At 37.1% G+C, this 14,853-nt stretch overlaps 1 protein-coding gene across 23 annotated transcripts in view; it reads right to left on the reverse strand.

Annotated features, from left to right (window-relative positions):
• Positions 1–2,908: 2,908 nt before the first annotated feature.
• Positions 2,909–14,853, reverse strand: part of LOC127621466 (coiled-coil domain-containing protein 120-like) — a 77,434-nt gene continuing 65,489 nt past the window's right edge. The window contains exons 10-19 of one of the 23 annotated variants that reach the window (XM_052095066.1): positions 11,517–12,238; positions 10,207–10,555; positions 8,440–9,820; positions 7,467–7,700; positions 7,157–7,429; positions 6,884–7,117; positions 6,382–6,810; positions 6,265–6,342; positions 6,031–6,186; positions 2,909–5,953 (exon numbers count right to left, since the gene is read on the reverse strand). In XM_052095066.1, the coding sequence (XP_051951026.1) occupies positions 9,715–9,820; positions 10,207–10,555; positions 11,517–12,238 (1,177 nt within the window). In that variant the 3' untranslated portion in view covers positions 2,909–5,953; positions 6,031–6,186; positions 6,265–6,342; ... (3 more) ...; positions 7,467–7,700; positions 8,440–9,714. Of the gene's footprint in view, positions 5,954–6,030; positions 6,811–6,883; positions 7,118–7,156; positions 7,430–7,466; positions 7,701–7,816; positions 7,898–8,439; positions 9,821–10,206; positions 10,556–11,516; positions 12,239–14,853 lie in introns of those variants that run through there. The other 22 variants (XM_052095088.1, XM_052095082.1, XM_052095081.1 and 19 more) reach the window with 22 other exon arrangements.

The raw sequence follows: 14,853 nt of genomic DNA on the forward strand, positions 1-14,853 counted from the left end.
TCGGAAGTCCGGTATATTTTTTCATAAATTACGACGTCCGGGGCCCCACGCAATTGCGTGATTTGCGTAGTGGTTAAAACCGCTACTGATAATCGCGGGCATCTTTCCAGAGCGTTCGATAACAAACTTTTATTTATGCTCTTTCTTTCGTTTGTTTGTCGATCTATCTCTGTGTGTGTGTGTGTGTGTGTATCTCTGTCAGTTGTCTCTATCTGTATGGAGGCCCAAACCTGCATAAATAATAAATAAATAAATGTAATAATAAAAATAAATAAATAAAGGAACAAATGTCTTGATAAAACAAATATAATTAGTTTTTAATTAAATTTATTCCTGAATTTATTATTGTATGACTTTATTATTTTCTATATTTATTTTTAACTTTATTTTTATTCTTTTTAACTTTTAATTATTTATTCATTTATTTTGCATATTTTTTTTATTTATGTGTTAATTAATTTTTTATATTTATTTATTCCAACATATATTTATTTCCATATTTAAATATTCCCATATACATTTATTTATTTATACATGTATTTATTTTTACTTTTCTGTGTGCAACATGGAAATGAGGGAGACGGTCCTTGCATAGCTCCAGTGCATCATTGGATGAGAGCTCAATAGTACTTATAGGAAGCAGATGGACGTCCCACCTTAGCACCCCCTGACTAGCACAGATTTAGAATATGCAGGGAACGTTTTGCAGAGAGTTTAACAATCCAGGATGTGCTTCGACATTCATACCAGCCTACAGCTCTCCTAAAACATCAATAAGCACCTCTACTCTAAATGAAACATAGTCATTTGATGCGTTGTTATCGACTTTATTCGCAAGTTGCGCAACTCTCTAGATATATGTGAAGCATCAGCTATAGTTTTTTTTTTATTTTTATTTTTTTATTGCAGAACTTATATATACATACATAAACGATTGGGGAAATGAAGCATGGTTGTATCTTTTACAATGAACAATCATAACAACAGAAATCAATATTATGGATTTGCGGACATCAAAATATGTAAGTTATATACACAGAAAAAATAGAGAAAAGGATAAGGTTAAATCATATCATTTATGAAACTTGCTCATTTTGTGGATTTGTTGAAGAAACAGCTCCCCATTTATTTTGTGATTGTAGTATAACCAATAAATACTGGATTGACTTAAGCTCTTATGTTTTTAGCCCCACAAATAGCTATAGTTTACGCGATATGGCTATGACCTGACGTCACTTCAAAACAAGTCGAGAGTAATCGAGCACACGCTTCAATCTACAATAAGCCAATGGTAAGCAGGACCCGCCCACATAATTATCATACAAGAGACAGAAATGGATGAATAAATACACAAATAAATAAATGTGGGAATATTTAAATATAGAAATAAATACATGTGGGAATAAATAAATAAATATATAAAATAAATGAATGCATAAAAAATAATAATAAAAAAAATAACAAATGAAAGAATAAAAAAAGTTTTAAAGAATAAAAATAAAAAGAGAAAATAATAAATAAAAAGAGAAAATAATAAAGGAAAAAAGTAATACAAAAATAAATTCAGGAATAACTTTCATTAAAAACTAATTATATTTGTTTTATCAAGACATTTATTCCTTTATTTATTTTCTTGTTATTACATTTATTTATGTATTTATTATATTTGCACGTTTTGTCCTCCATATATCTGTCTGTCTATCTATTATTGTGTTTATCTCTGTCTGTTGTCTCTCTATCTGTCTGTCTATCTATTATTGTGTTTATCTCTGTCTGTTGTCTCTCTATCTGTCTGTCTATCTATTGTGTTTATCTCTGTCTGTTGTCTCTCTCTATCTGTCTGTCTGTCTATTATTGTGTTTATCTCTGTCTGTTGTCTCTCTATCTGTCTGTCTGTCTATTATTGTGTTTATCTCTGTCTGTTGTCTCTCTCTATCTGTCTGTCTGTCTGTCATTATTGTGTTTATCTCTGTCTGTTGTCTCTCTATCTGTCTGTCTGTCTATTATTGTGTTTATCTCTGTCTGTTGTCTCTCTATCTGTCTGTCTGTCTATTATTGTGTTTATCTCTGTCTGTTGTCTCTCTATCTGTCTGTCTGTCTATTATTGTGTTTATCTCTGTCTGTTGTCTCTCTATCTGTCTGTCTGTCTATTATTGTGTTTATCTCTGTCTGTTGTCTCTCTATCTGTCTGTCTGTCTATTATTGTGTTTATCTCTGTCTGTTGTCTCTCTATCTGTCTGTCTGTCTATTATTGTGTTTATCTCTGTCTGTTGTCCTCTCTATCTGTCTGTCTGTCTATTATTGTGTTTATCTCTGTCTGTTGTCTCTCTATCTGTCTGTCTGTCTATTATTGTGTTTATCTCTGTCTGTTGTCTCTCTATCTGTCTGTCTGTCTATTATTGTGTCTCATCTGTCTATTGTGTTTATCTCTGTCTGTTGTCTCTCTATCTGTCTGTCTGTCTATTATTGTGTTTATCTCTGTCTGTTGTCTCTCTATCTGTCTGTCTATCTATTATTGTGTTTATCTCTGTCTGTTGTCTCTCTATCTGTCTGTCTGTCTATTATTGTGTTTATCTCTGTCTGTTGTCTCTCTATCTGTCTGTCTATCTATTATTGTGTTTATCTCTGTCTGTTGTCTCTCTATCTGTCTATCTATATATCTATCTATCCATCCTCTCTATCTAGCTGTCTCTCTCTCATTCATATATCTATATGTATATGTCTATCTATCTATTTATTGCTTCTTTATCTGTCTGTTTCTCTCTATCTAGCTGTCTGTCTGCCTACCTGTCTATCCATATACATAATGTAGGCTGTTTGAATGACACAAAATACTGTATTTGAACAAAAACACTATTAAAAACAAACTTAAATCACGCTTCCATTTCATTTAATTTGATTTCTTTATTTCAATGAATATATAAAATGTTGAAAACAAAAGGGAAAAACAAATTTGATACAATTTGGAAAAGGTTCTTTCAAAAATAATAAAACATAGTAGCAGGAAAACAGCAGTTAAAGAACAAGGAAGTTAAACAATTTTTAACAGAGCTTAGATAAGGAACTTTTAAATGAAACCTGGGAAATACAATCTCCAAAAGTATCCAAAGCATGGAGGGAACATATTTAAACAGTCATAGCATTTGGTACCATGATGTAGAATCAAAATAGATATTACAAACTTTATTAGTTTTAATTGCCTTCAGTGTTATAATTTTAAATCATCAATTATTATCAAGTTATTTATCTTTAATCAAAAATAAATGTATTTTATACTTCCTATCATATCCATCATTTATTAGATCATTTTCTGAGTTTGTTATCAATGTAAATAATCATATTTCACATATTATCTTCAAAAATGACAATGTTTTGACAAAGATGACTTAAAATTTCTAAACATTCATAAACCTTCTCACAGGTCAGTTGTGTTAAAAACTATCAGTGACACTCCCATGCATTAGTGGTGTTGATTTTAAAATGGACAGACCTCAATCAAAGCAGCTTTCAGTGTAGTCCTGAGACAAGCATCATTTTGGTGACAAAGTTAGAGCTCTATGCCCAACATCTGAGAAAGTTTAGATTGCTTCGGTCAGTTCAACTGTCAGCGCAGTATTACAGTATATTCATGGTGAAGGCATCTGACATGTAGAAGCTTTTCAAAACATACACCAAGTTGCCTACAATGCAGTACATGATTCAATGACAATATAACAATATGAAATTATTGGACAACATTAGGTGATTCTTAGAAGGAATAAAGTAGAATTAACAGATACCCGCATGCACTGGTATAGCAAGGCTTTTACAAAAGATAGCACTAACATTTTAAAAAACAAATGACTTTTTGTAGAGTGGATTAGCCAGCAATCCAAACCCTTGGTTGTCTATTTTGTTGTGTTTAAAGGAGCAGTGTTTGCAGAAATGTAATTTATTATTATTATTATTTATTCACCCGTATGTTGTTCCAAACCCATTTTACTTAATTTCTTCCATGGACAACAGGAGATGTGAACGTTAGTCTTAGTTACCTTTCACTTGCATCTTTTCTTCCATTCTATGAAAGTGAATGGTGACTGAGGCTGCCGAACATGTCCTTTAGTGTTCCTCAGAAGAGAAAAAGTCACAAGCATTTGAAAAAACATGAGGGCGAGTAAACAATAATAGAATTTTCATTTTCAAATGCACTGTGCCTTTAAAACTATCAAACTATGCTTGTTTGGTTAGAACTTGATGCAGGAGCCTAATTCTATATTTAAACTGGCTGTGATAAAAGCACATTGTGATAAATCACTATTTTTCAATGTCTTCACTGGCGTTTGCATTTGCTAGGCACGATGGTCAAAGGTTGGCATCCTGGCATTGGTAAGCTACGACACATTCTGAGTATCTTATATATATTATATTAGATTCTAAATGGGGCTGCAGGAAAACTGCTAGTCTTGGCAAAGTCCCAATTCGGCTAATTAGTCCTTTTCATTTCATTCAATCTAATTACAGAGCAATACAGTAAATATTGACATCTGCAGTCAATCCGATAAGGAAAACAATGCACAGTTGCAATTAAGACTGTAAAAACAATAAGCTGGTTATTCTTGTGACAAGCACAGCACCTGGGCAGGCCGTTTTGCATACATCTGCAGTGGGTATTGCTGTTGATTTGTAAGGATCCAGAACCCATAGAAAACAGATGACGGGGCTCCTCCTAGTGGTTGTTGTTATACATAATACCTAAAATAAGTCTAAAGTCATTTATAATTTAAGCTATATATTCTTTGTCAATGTGTAAAGTAATACTGGCATATACAGTAACAGCCTGAGGATAAAGAAAATCCTAAATATGAGATTACGCCGTTTGAGCCGCACAGCGACCTTTGTGCCATTCATCTTAATCAACCTGAATAATCACATTTAAGCTTTTCCACATCATTCAAATTTAGTAATAAAATACTTACTGGATTAAGTCATTAACTCTATAACAGTCCATCAAAGTTCAACATTTAGCTTGGTTTTCTTTTTAAACTACAACTCTGTATTTCAGAAACAATTTATCTCTTTTGTCATAAGAGTAATTTTGAATGTAATTTGCATAGAAATTATTACTATTATTTTTAAAAGCATCCTGATTTTTTCAAAGGGTCTTAGAGGGACAGTGCACCACATAACATTTAATATGACTTGTGTTCTTCCATGGAACACAAAAGGAGATGGTAGGCCAGAGATGATTTACTGTAGCCTAAGACGAAGGCAGTTTTTTTGTTTTAGTCATAGTTTTAGTCTTTTGACGAAAATGTTCTTTAAAAGTAGTCAATATTTCATCATTTCATATTCATTCATTTTAGTCAGTTTTACACTCAATATAATGTCATGTAATTTTTGTCAATGAACATAGTTGATGATAATGTGCAAAATGACAAAAATGTACAAGACCAAATTTTTATCAAATATTCAAGCATTTAGAAAAAACAAATCTTAATTTAAATGTGCATCAAACATATAAAAGATAGGCTGCATATAAAACACTGTACAATTGCCTTTGTTGTGAAAACATGAGCTCCTGAAATAATAGCATATAATGAGTACACTGAAATATTAGATACTCTTTAGAAGTTAGCCTAACTCTGAAGACTGATAATGCATATTATGACTAGGCGTGAAATTTAGTTCAAGTTCACCTGTTCATTCACTTCATTTTCTGTAATGTAAGTATGTTGTGGATATAGATATTAATCTCATGTATAAATAGTATGTGTTTGAGTGAGGTAATTAACCAATTTTAAAGCTGTTTATTTTGCTGGTGTTCAGGGGCGGACTGGCCATCGGGAGGACCGGGACTTTTCCTGATGTGCCGGTGTTGTATTGAAGTCTGTTCCCCTATGTTTCCCCTTAGGTCAGTGTTCCCTATAGCGCCGTTAAACATTAAACATAGCGGGTAACAGACTTCAACACTAACCTAAGGGGAAACATAGGGGAACAGACTTCGACCCTAACATAAGAGGAAACATAGGAGGAACAAACTTTGATCCTAACCTAAGGGGAAACATAGGGGGAACAGACTTCGACCCTAACATAAGAGGAAACATAGGAGGAACAGACTTTGACCCTAACCTAAGGGGAAACATAGGAGGAACAGACTTTGACCCTAACATAAGGGGAAACATAGGGGGAACAGACTTCGACCCTAACCTAAGGGGAAACATAGGGGGAACAGACTTTGACCCTAACATAAGGGGAAACATAGGGGGAACAGACTTTGACCCTAACCTAAGGGGAAACATAGGAGGAACAGACTTCGACCCTAACCTAAGGGGAAACATAGGAGGAACAGACTTCGACCCTAACCTAAGGGGAAACATAGGAGGAACAGACTTTGACCCTAACCTAAGGGGAAACATAGGGGGAACAGACTTTGACCCTAACCTAAGGGGGAACATAGGGGGAACAAACTTTGACCCTAACCTAAGGGGAAACATAGGGGGAACAGACTTCGACCCTAACATAAGAGGAAACATAGGAGGAACAAACTTTGATCCTAACCTAAGGGGAAACATAGGGGGAACAGACTTCGACCCTAACATAAGAGGAAACATAGGAGGAACAGACTTTGACCCTAACCTAAGGGGAAACATAGGAGGAACAGACTTTGACCCTAACATAAGGGGAAACATAGGGGGAACAGACTTTGACCCTAACCTAAGGGGAAACATAGGAGGAACAGACTTCGACCCTAACCTAAGGGGAAACATAGGGGGAACAGACTTTGACCCTAACATAAGGGGAAACATAGGGGGAACAGACTTTGACCCTAACCTAAGGGGAAACATAGGAGGAACAGACTTGACCTAACCTAAGGAAACATAGGAGGAACAGACTTGACCCTAACCTAAGGGGAAACATAGGAGGAACAGACTTCGACCCTAACCTAAGGGGAAACATAGGGGGAACAGACTTTGACCCTAACCTAAGGGGGAACATAGGGGGAACAAACTTTGACCCTAACCTAAGGGGAAACATAGGAGGAACAGACTTCGACCCTAACCTAAGGGGAAACATAGGAGGAACAGACTTCGACCCTAACCTAAGGGGAAACATAGGAGGAACAGACTTCGACCCTAACCTAAGGGAAAACATAGGGGGAACAGACTTTGACCCTAACCTAAGGGGAAACATAGGAGGAACAGACTTCGACCCTAACCTAAGGGGAAACATAGGAGGAACAGACTTCAACCCTAACCTAAGGGGAAACATAGGGGGAACAGACTTTGACCCTAACCTAAGGGGAAACATAGGAGGAACAGACTTCGACCCTAACCTAAGGGGAAACATAGGAGGAACAGACTTCGACCCTAACCTAAGGGGAAACATAGGGGGAACAGACTTTGACCCTAACCTAAGGGGAAACATAGGAGGAACAGACTTCGACCCTAACCTAAGGGAAACATAGGGGAACAGACTTTGACCCTAACCTAAGGGGAAACATAGGAGGAACAGACTTCGACCCTAACCTAAGGGGAAACATAGGAGGAACAGACTTCGACCCTAACCTAAGGGGAAACATAGTGGGAACAGACTTTGACCCTAACATAAGGGGAAACATAGGGGGAACAAACTTTGACCCTAACATAAGGGGAAACATAGGAGGAATAAACTTTGACCCTAACATAAGGGGAAACATAGGGGGAATAAACTTTGACCCTAACCTAAGGGGAAACATGGGGGAACAAACTTTGACCCTAACATAAGGGGAAACATAGGGGGAACAAACTTTGACCCTAACATAACGGGAAACATAGGAGGAATAAACTTTGACCCTAACCTAAGGGGAAACATAGGAGGAACAGACTTCGACCCTAACCTAAGGGGAAACATAGGAGGAACAGACTTCGAACCTAACCTAAGGGGAAACATAGGGGGAACAGACTTCAACCCTAACCTAAGGGGAAACATAGGGGAACAGACTTCGACCCTAACCTAAGGGGAAACATAGGAGGAACAGACTTCGAACCTAACCTAAGGGGAAACATAGGGGGAACAGACTTCAACCCTAACCTAAGGGGAAACATAGGAGGAACAGACTTTGACCCTAACATAAGGGGAAACATAGGAGGAATAAACTTTGACCCTAACATAAGGGGAAACATAGGGGGAACAAACTTTGACCCTAACATAAGGGGAAACATAGGAGGAATAAACTTTGACCCTAACATAAGGGGAAACATAGGGGGAACAAACTTTGACCCTAACATAAGGGGAAACATAGGGGGAATAAACTTTGACCCTAACCTAAGGGGAATAATAGGAGGAACAGACTTCGACCCTAACCTAAGGGGAAACATAGGAGGAACAGACTTCGAACCTAACCTAAGGGGAAACATAGGGGGAACAGACTTCAACCCTAACCTAAGGGGAAACATAGGAGGAATAAACTTTGACCCTAACCTCTAAGATGAATAGAGCTGTTTAGACGTGATGTCAATTGTAGGTGAACCCGGAAGTCTAATTCGTCAAGGGTTCCTTCGTGATTTTCCAATGGGTTATTATAATGGGGTTTTTGGACTTATGTGTAAAATAAGGCAAAACATTGGCAAACATTATTTGACGATATGATATGTTTCCAACATATATAACACACCTCAAACATGAATTTTGAAGCCACCATGTGTATTTTAAAAAATGTATATAATTCAATACAGCTTCAAAATTCACGTTTGATGTTTGAGTGTTTCATTTATGTTGTAGAACAAAACGTCCATATATCATCATGTAATGTTTAACACAGACCTTATTTGTCCCATAGGAAAATCCAGAGGGAACCCATGGCAAATACTCTTCTGGGTTTCTGGACTACAAGCTGAACAGCTCTATATGGGGGATGTAGAAAAGGAAGTCCCGCCTTCCAGGTGAAAGAGCCAAACACATTTTAGATACAGACCTGTCAGTTAACTCAAAAACACAAACATTAGCTGGACCTATCTGAAATTACTATTATTATTTTATTATTACTATACAGATATGACTTCTGATTTGATAATAATCTTCAACTGTTTTTAAGATTTTTGGTCTTTCTTCATTCAAGTAGATATGACAGCGTCAGTCACCATTCATTTTCATTGCATCATTTTACAATAGACCCTAACATCTTTTGTGTTCCATAGAAGAAATAATGTCATATGGGTTTGGAATGACATGAGGGTGAGTAAATGATTACTTTTTTGAGGGGTGAACTATCCCTTTAAGTGTCTAATGTTTCTTTTGGAAGGTCTTTCTGACCACAAATGGAAAAAACATGAGCTCTTTGTATATATTTTTTGTGACAAATTAAAGGAAATAGAGCCTTAGAATACAGCAGACCATGAAAATAACTCTTACTAATGGGAAAATTCTGCCATAATGTGTGTGGTTTTTTTTTCTGGCAAATCTCTGCCATAGCTTGCGTGTACTTTTATTGATAAGAAAGGTAATTTACTGAATTATATAAAATGTTAGTGTGCCAACAGGAATCCAGAGATGGACTAGACTTCATGCCGAAAAAGCATCTTGACCACAAGTGTCTCAATTCTTAGCATAAGAATGCTGGAGTGTATTCTGTCTAAATTATTTCATTGTGACTGTTGAATTTATGTGAAAGGAATCATGGAATTCAGTCTGTCATTTGCTTTAGTCTCTTTGTGTTTGCATGAGATGTACGCAAGAGTGAGTTTGTTTGTTTGCATGTCAGACCAGCGTGCCTGGTGTGGGTCTGTCATTACTGGTCTCTTTAATTGTCATATCCTGCATTTTAGACGAAAAGTTGTCATGGTACGAAGAGAGCTCCACCGACCTATTTGGAACATAAAAAAGAAAATGGGTCAAAATCAATATATCTTATACACAAACCAATTAATAAGGTCAGTAACTGTTTTTCCATTCATTTTGGGATACTGCATAAAAAAGCTGGATGAAAACGCCAAGATGCGAAGGAAATCTACAAAAAGTGCATAAAAAACGTAGACGCTCGCTTGAGGTGAATAGCAAAGCATCTCAAATGTTGCTCTGGAGCTAAAGTATGTCCAAAAATGTAAAAATGTGTCTATTTCAAGGTTTAAATTTGATTTAAAATACTAAATTTACAGTTTTGGAAATCACGGTTTTCCATGACAACAAGGACATCTTATATACAGCGATATATTTATTACCTGTTACAAATGTATATTCTAATTCAATTACCTTCCGTGTAGAGGATGACCATGAAGCATGGCCGACTGGGGCAGCTGTGGATAGGGTGTGTCTCCTTGAAAGGACTGTGGCTGGTGTTTGAGGGGCGGGTGTGGGTGCGAGTTGTGCAGAGAGGACGTTGTACGCCTGCGTTGAGTCTGTGTCCCCTCTTTGCACTTCGCTCCATTGACCGTCTGCCCCACTGCGTTGCGCAGATACCAGTCTCTCAACCCCTCAAGCGCTAGGGCCTTGTGCAGGCTGCGTGTGGGGTCATCAGGGGTCGTGGGGGCGGATGACTCGAAGGGATAGTGGGGCGGTCTATGGGGGTTGTCTGTCGGCTGGTAATGCACTGCATTATTGGCTGTAGAAAAAAGAAAACAGACAACAAAACAACGAATTATTCAACTAGACAACACAATCTCTAATTTCTCTCACACACATCTCTATCCTGACCTATTTCATGAGATTTCTGGAGTTTAAAGGCATAGTTCACCCCAAAAAGAAAATTCTCTCATAATCACCCTCACTCCATCCCAGATGTGTGTGTCTTTCTTTCTTTTGCTGAACACAACCGAAAATGTTAGTATATTTAAGCTCTGTAGATCCATACAATTCAACTGAATGGTAACCAGAACTTTGAAACTCCAAAAAGCACATAAAGGCAGCATAAAAGTACAACATTAAATTCCATTGGTTAAATCTAGATCTTTAGGAGCAATATGATAAGTGTGGGTGAGAAACTTTAAAAGCCGAAAAGTTATGTTTCACTATAAATCTTTACTTTCACTTTCACTTCCACCTTTTGTTTTTAAGATTTGCATTCTTTGTGCATATTTCATAGTATAAAATGTCTTAAATATTGATCCGTTTCTCACCCACACCTATCATATCACTTCTGAAGACATTAAAGATTTAACCCTGGAGTCATATGGATTACGTTTATGCTGCTTTTATATGCTCCTGTACCTTTAAAAATGTGGTCACCATTCACTTGCATAGTATGGACCTTTGTACAGCCCTGAAATACACTGTCTGTCATACACATCTGGGATGGCATTAGGTTGAGTATTCAATTAAATTATTGTTATTTTATCTCTTTAAACTACTCCCCTATTCTACACTTCTAAACTCTATATTAATATATTATTATATTAATTTTTAAGTCTGTCGATTTAATGCTTTGTTTCAATGTGATTAATTCTATAAGAATGTTTTTTTTAATTAAATACACAGTTAATCTTGATCTATGTTCAGGGGGACCATACTTAAATTCTGTAATAAGGAATTGATTACTTTTATTTGTAATTGAAATGTAACTGTACCATTGGACGTGTTGTTCTCCGTATATGCAGAGAGTACGATAGACTCTTGCTGGTGCTGTTGTGTGGGCACAAACGGGCCACAGGACTTTGTGCGAGTCACTTTGACCCTCCGTGGCTCTCCAGGTTTGCCTCTCAGCATCAGGGGGCTGTATGCCGGAGGTCCAGTGCCCAGGATAAGCTGCTGTGAATGTGGAAATCCATTCTTGTAGGGTGGGGGCGGAGCATTGGAACACTCGGTCCACGGACACGTTTTTGCACCGTTCTGGACATGCAGTCTTTGTTGTTGCTGCACCTGCATCTTCTGTTGCTTTCCCCAGACATAATCCATGAGAATCTCACTGTAACCGACACCTCCATTGGTGCCTCGACCTACCACACCCGAGCGAACGCGACTCAGTTCGGTGTGGCCGTTTACTTGGCGGTCAGGGCTGCTCCACTGAGCCTGTTTTAAAGTCGTGTCCATTATTGCTTCCGAGCTTTTGTATGGTCCGTTGCGTACGGGCATACCTGATCTTTGAATTCCCTCCTCCGCTATGGTGGCGTTACGGTCGAGTAGAGTCTCAGAACTGTTGCTGCGTCGTGTATGAGAGCTGTGAGGGCCACCTCCCTGCTCGTAGGACCCTGAGGATGAACCCTCCTGAGACTGTAAAGATACCAGATGTGGTGCCTCGGGATTGTCTGACCACAGCTTCACAGCAGCAGTGCCGCCTGATGATTCTGACCTACACAAATAATACAAATTACAAATTAATAAATGCCAAAAAATAGGGCTGGTTGGGTCAGAAATTAACAGTTATTATGGGCCAATTTTTGCACCCTGGATCAGATTTTTAGGGGCATTTTTACTTTAATGATGGCGTTTAAAAAGTGTGTCATAATTTTATACTTGAATTTAATAAAGATATTAATATAAATTCCAAATTAATTCAGAAAGGCTGTTACCAAAACATTTAAATCTCATATTTTGTGATTATATGTATTAGGAAAATATATCAGATGTTTCAAATAAAGAGGAGAAAATTCATTTAAGGTCATTTTGTGCCCCAAAACTTTAAATATTAGGGGCATTTTTGTCGCTTTCAGGTGGCATTTATGCAACAAACCCCCAATAATTTATGACCCCTACACTATTTCATATCTATGTTTTCCACTAAATGAACACAAGAGATATGTTTGTCATATTTATCATTGAATTGGACAGTTCGAAATTGAAAAAAGAAGCACTTTTAAAATATCTTAATATAGCCAAAAATATGTATCATTATTTTATTTTACAACATTTCATTTGTACCTCAATATTGATGTATACCACTCTAAAGTGGCTAAAAATATTATTATTATTTTTTTCACTCAAAGAAACCATCATTTCAACCAAACAGCAATTGTTGCCAAATAGGCTATATTAACTATAAACATAAGGACTTAAATTTAGTAAAAATCTACACCTGTCTTTCACCTAATGAACACAAGAAAGAAAGCTGATTTTTTTATACTTATGTACTGTTTATATACAGTACCAGGGTCAAAAATTAAGGGGGATTTGGGGGCAAAAATGTGACGGAAAGTGACAAAAATGCCCTCATAATTTATAATGTTGGGGAAAAATAATGGTTTTTTTATTTGTTACATCTGATTTAGGTCCTAATATTCTATTCCAGACCTAGTTATGCATTTTTTTTCCCTCTTGTTAATGTTAATGAGCTGGTTAAATTTAAGCATTTAACCAAAAAGGATGACTCACACTATATTTTTATATAATTATAAAACACTGCCCTAATGAAAGTACTGTAAAAAATGCCCCTCAGAATCAAATGCAAGGGGGGAAATATTGCCCCATCATTGTAAAGTTAATTTCTGACACTGATATCTACCAATATAACAATGCACAGTAATGAACAACAACATTTAGTGGATTTTTTTTTTTTTTACGAAAACATTTTACGACACAAAATGTCAAACAGGGATTTTTATTGGTGAGCAATTAAATGACTGAATCAGTGTTTTGAAATGATTCATTGAATTGAACCGTTCAAAACTGACTGACAGAAATCCACCAGACTACCCAAGTATATCAAATATGATGTTTAAACAAAGAAGCACATTAAAATGTCTGTCTTAACGCTCTCATACTCACAAGTTACAAAAGTATCCCAAAGACACAGATGTAAGAAAACTTCAATTAACAAATTAAACAAAAAATGACCAATGATAGATCACAGCGACATTCACTATGTTACTTAATTGTATATGAGTTGTAGCCATATTTGTACAAGTTGTTTTATGAAGTATTAGTGTCTTAACAACTTTATGCTTATGTCCACCGTTGAAAGTGCCTACAATAGGCACGCGAGTGTCAGAACTGGACTATAGAGAAGTGGAAGAATGACGCCTGGTCCGATGAGTTCTGTTTTCTTTTACATCACGTGGACGGCCGTGCATGTGTGCACCGTTTACCTGGGGAAGTGATTGCACGAGGACACACTGTGGTAGGACGACAAGCCGGTGGAGGGAGTGCGATGCTCTGGGCAATGTTCTGCTGGAAATCCCTGGGTCTGGCCTTTCATGTGGACGTCAATTTGACACGTGCCACCTACCTAAACATTGTTGCAGACCAGGTACACCCCTTCATGGCAATGGCATTCCCATTTAGCAGGATAATGCGCCCTGCCACACTGCACACATTGTTTGGGAATGGTTTGAGGAATATGATGCTGGACCAACATGTCCAATCCATGGTGATTCCACCTCGCAACTTACAAGAACACAGGACACCTTCAGGGGTCTTGCAGAGTCCATGCCTCGGCGAGTCGGCGCTGTTTTGGCGGCAAGCGAGGACCAACAGCATATAAGGCAGGTGGTCATAATGTTCTGGCTCATCGGTGTATGTTTTGTTGCATTGTATTCACATTTAGCGTACCTGCATTTAATTATATCTGTAGTTACACTGTTAACCTTAGCCCTTACCCGAAACCCTAACCCTTTCTGTACCTCAAACTCAGTGGCAGCAAATGTGAATCCTATGAGAATTTTGCAGAACAACAAATAGTTACACAATAAATACATTGTATTGAATGTAATTTAATGTTAGTACGTAGTAGTTAAAGACACCTAATATACAGTGGGACCGTATTTGATATGTGCCTTTGATTATGAGGCATTTTTAAGATGATGTTGTCATGTGATTTCTTAACTGGTGCTCATTGGTTAATATGGGTGTGCTTATATGAAGAGTCTGATAAAGAGCTTGTAGCTCAAAATGTCACATTTCTGTCTCTTGGTGAGCTTATTAAAGTGATTTGGGAGCAACAGAGTGCTGACTTTTGTGTGTTTTGATAGC

Source organism: Xyrauchen texanus, chromosome 27 (assembly GCF_025860055.1).
Source record: "Xyrauchen texanus isolate HMW12.3.18 chromosome 27, RBS_HiC_50CHRs, whole genome shotgun sequence".
NCBI lineage: Eukaryota > Metazoa > Chordata > Actinopteri > Cypriniformes > Catostomidae > Xyrauchen > Xyrauchen texanus.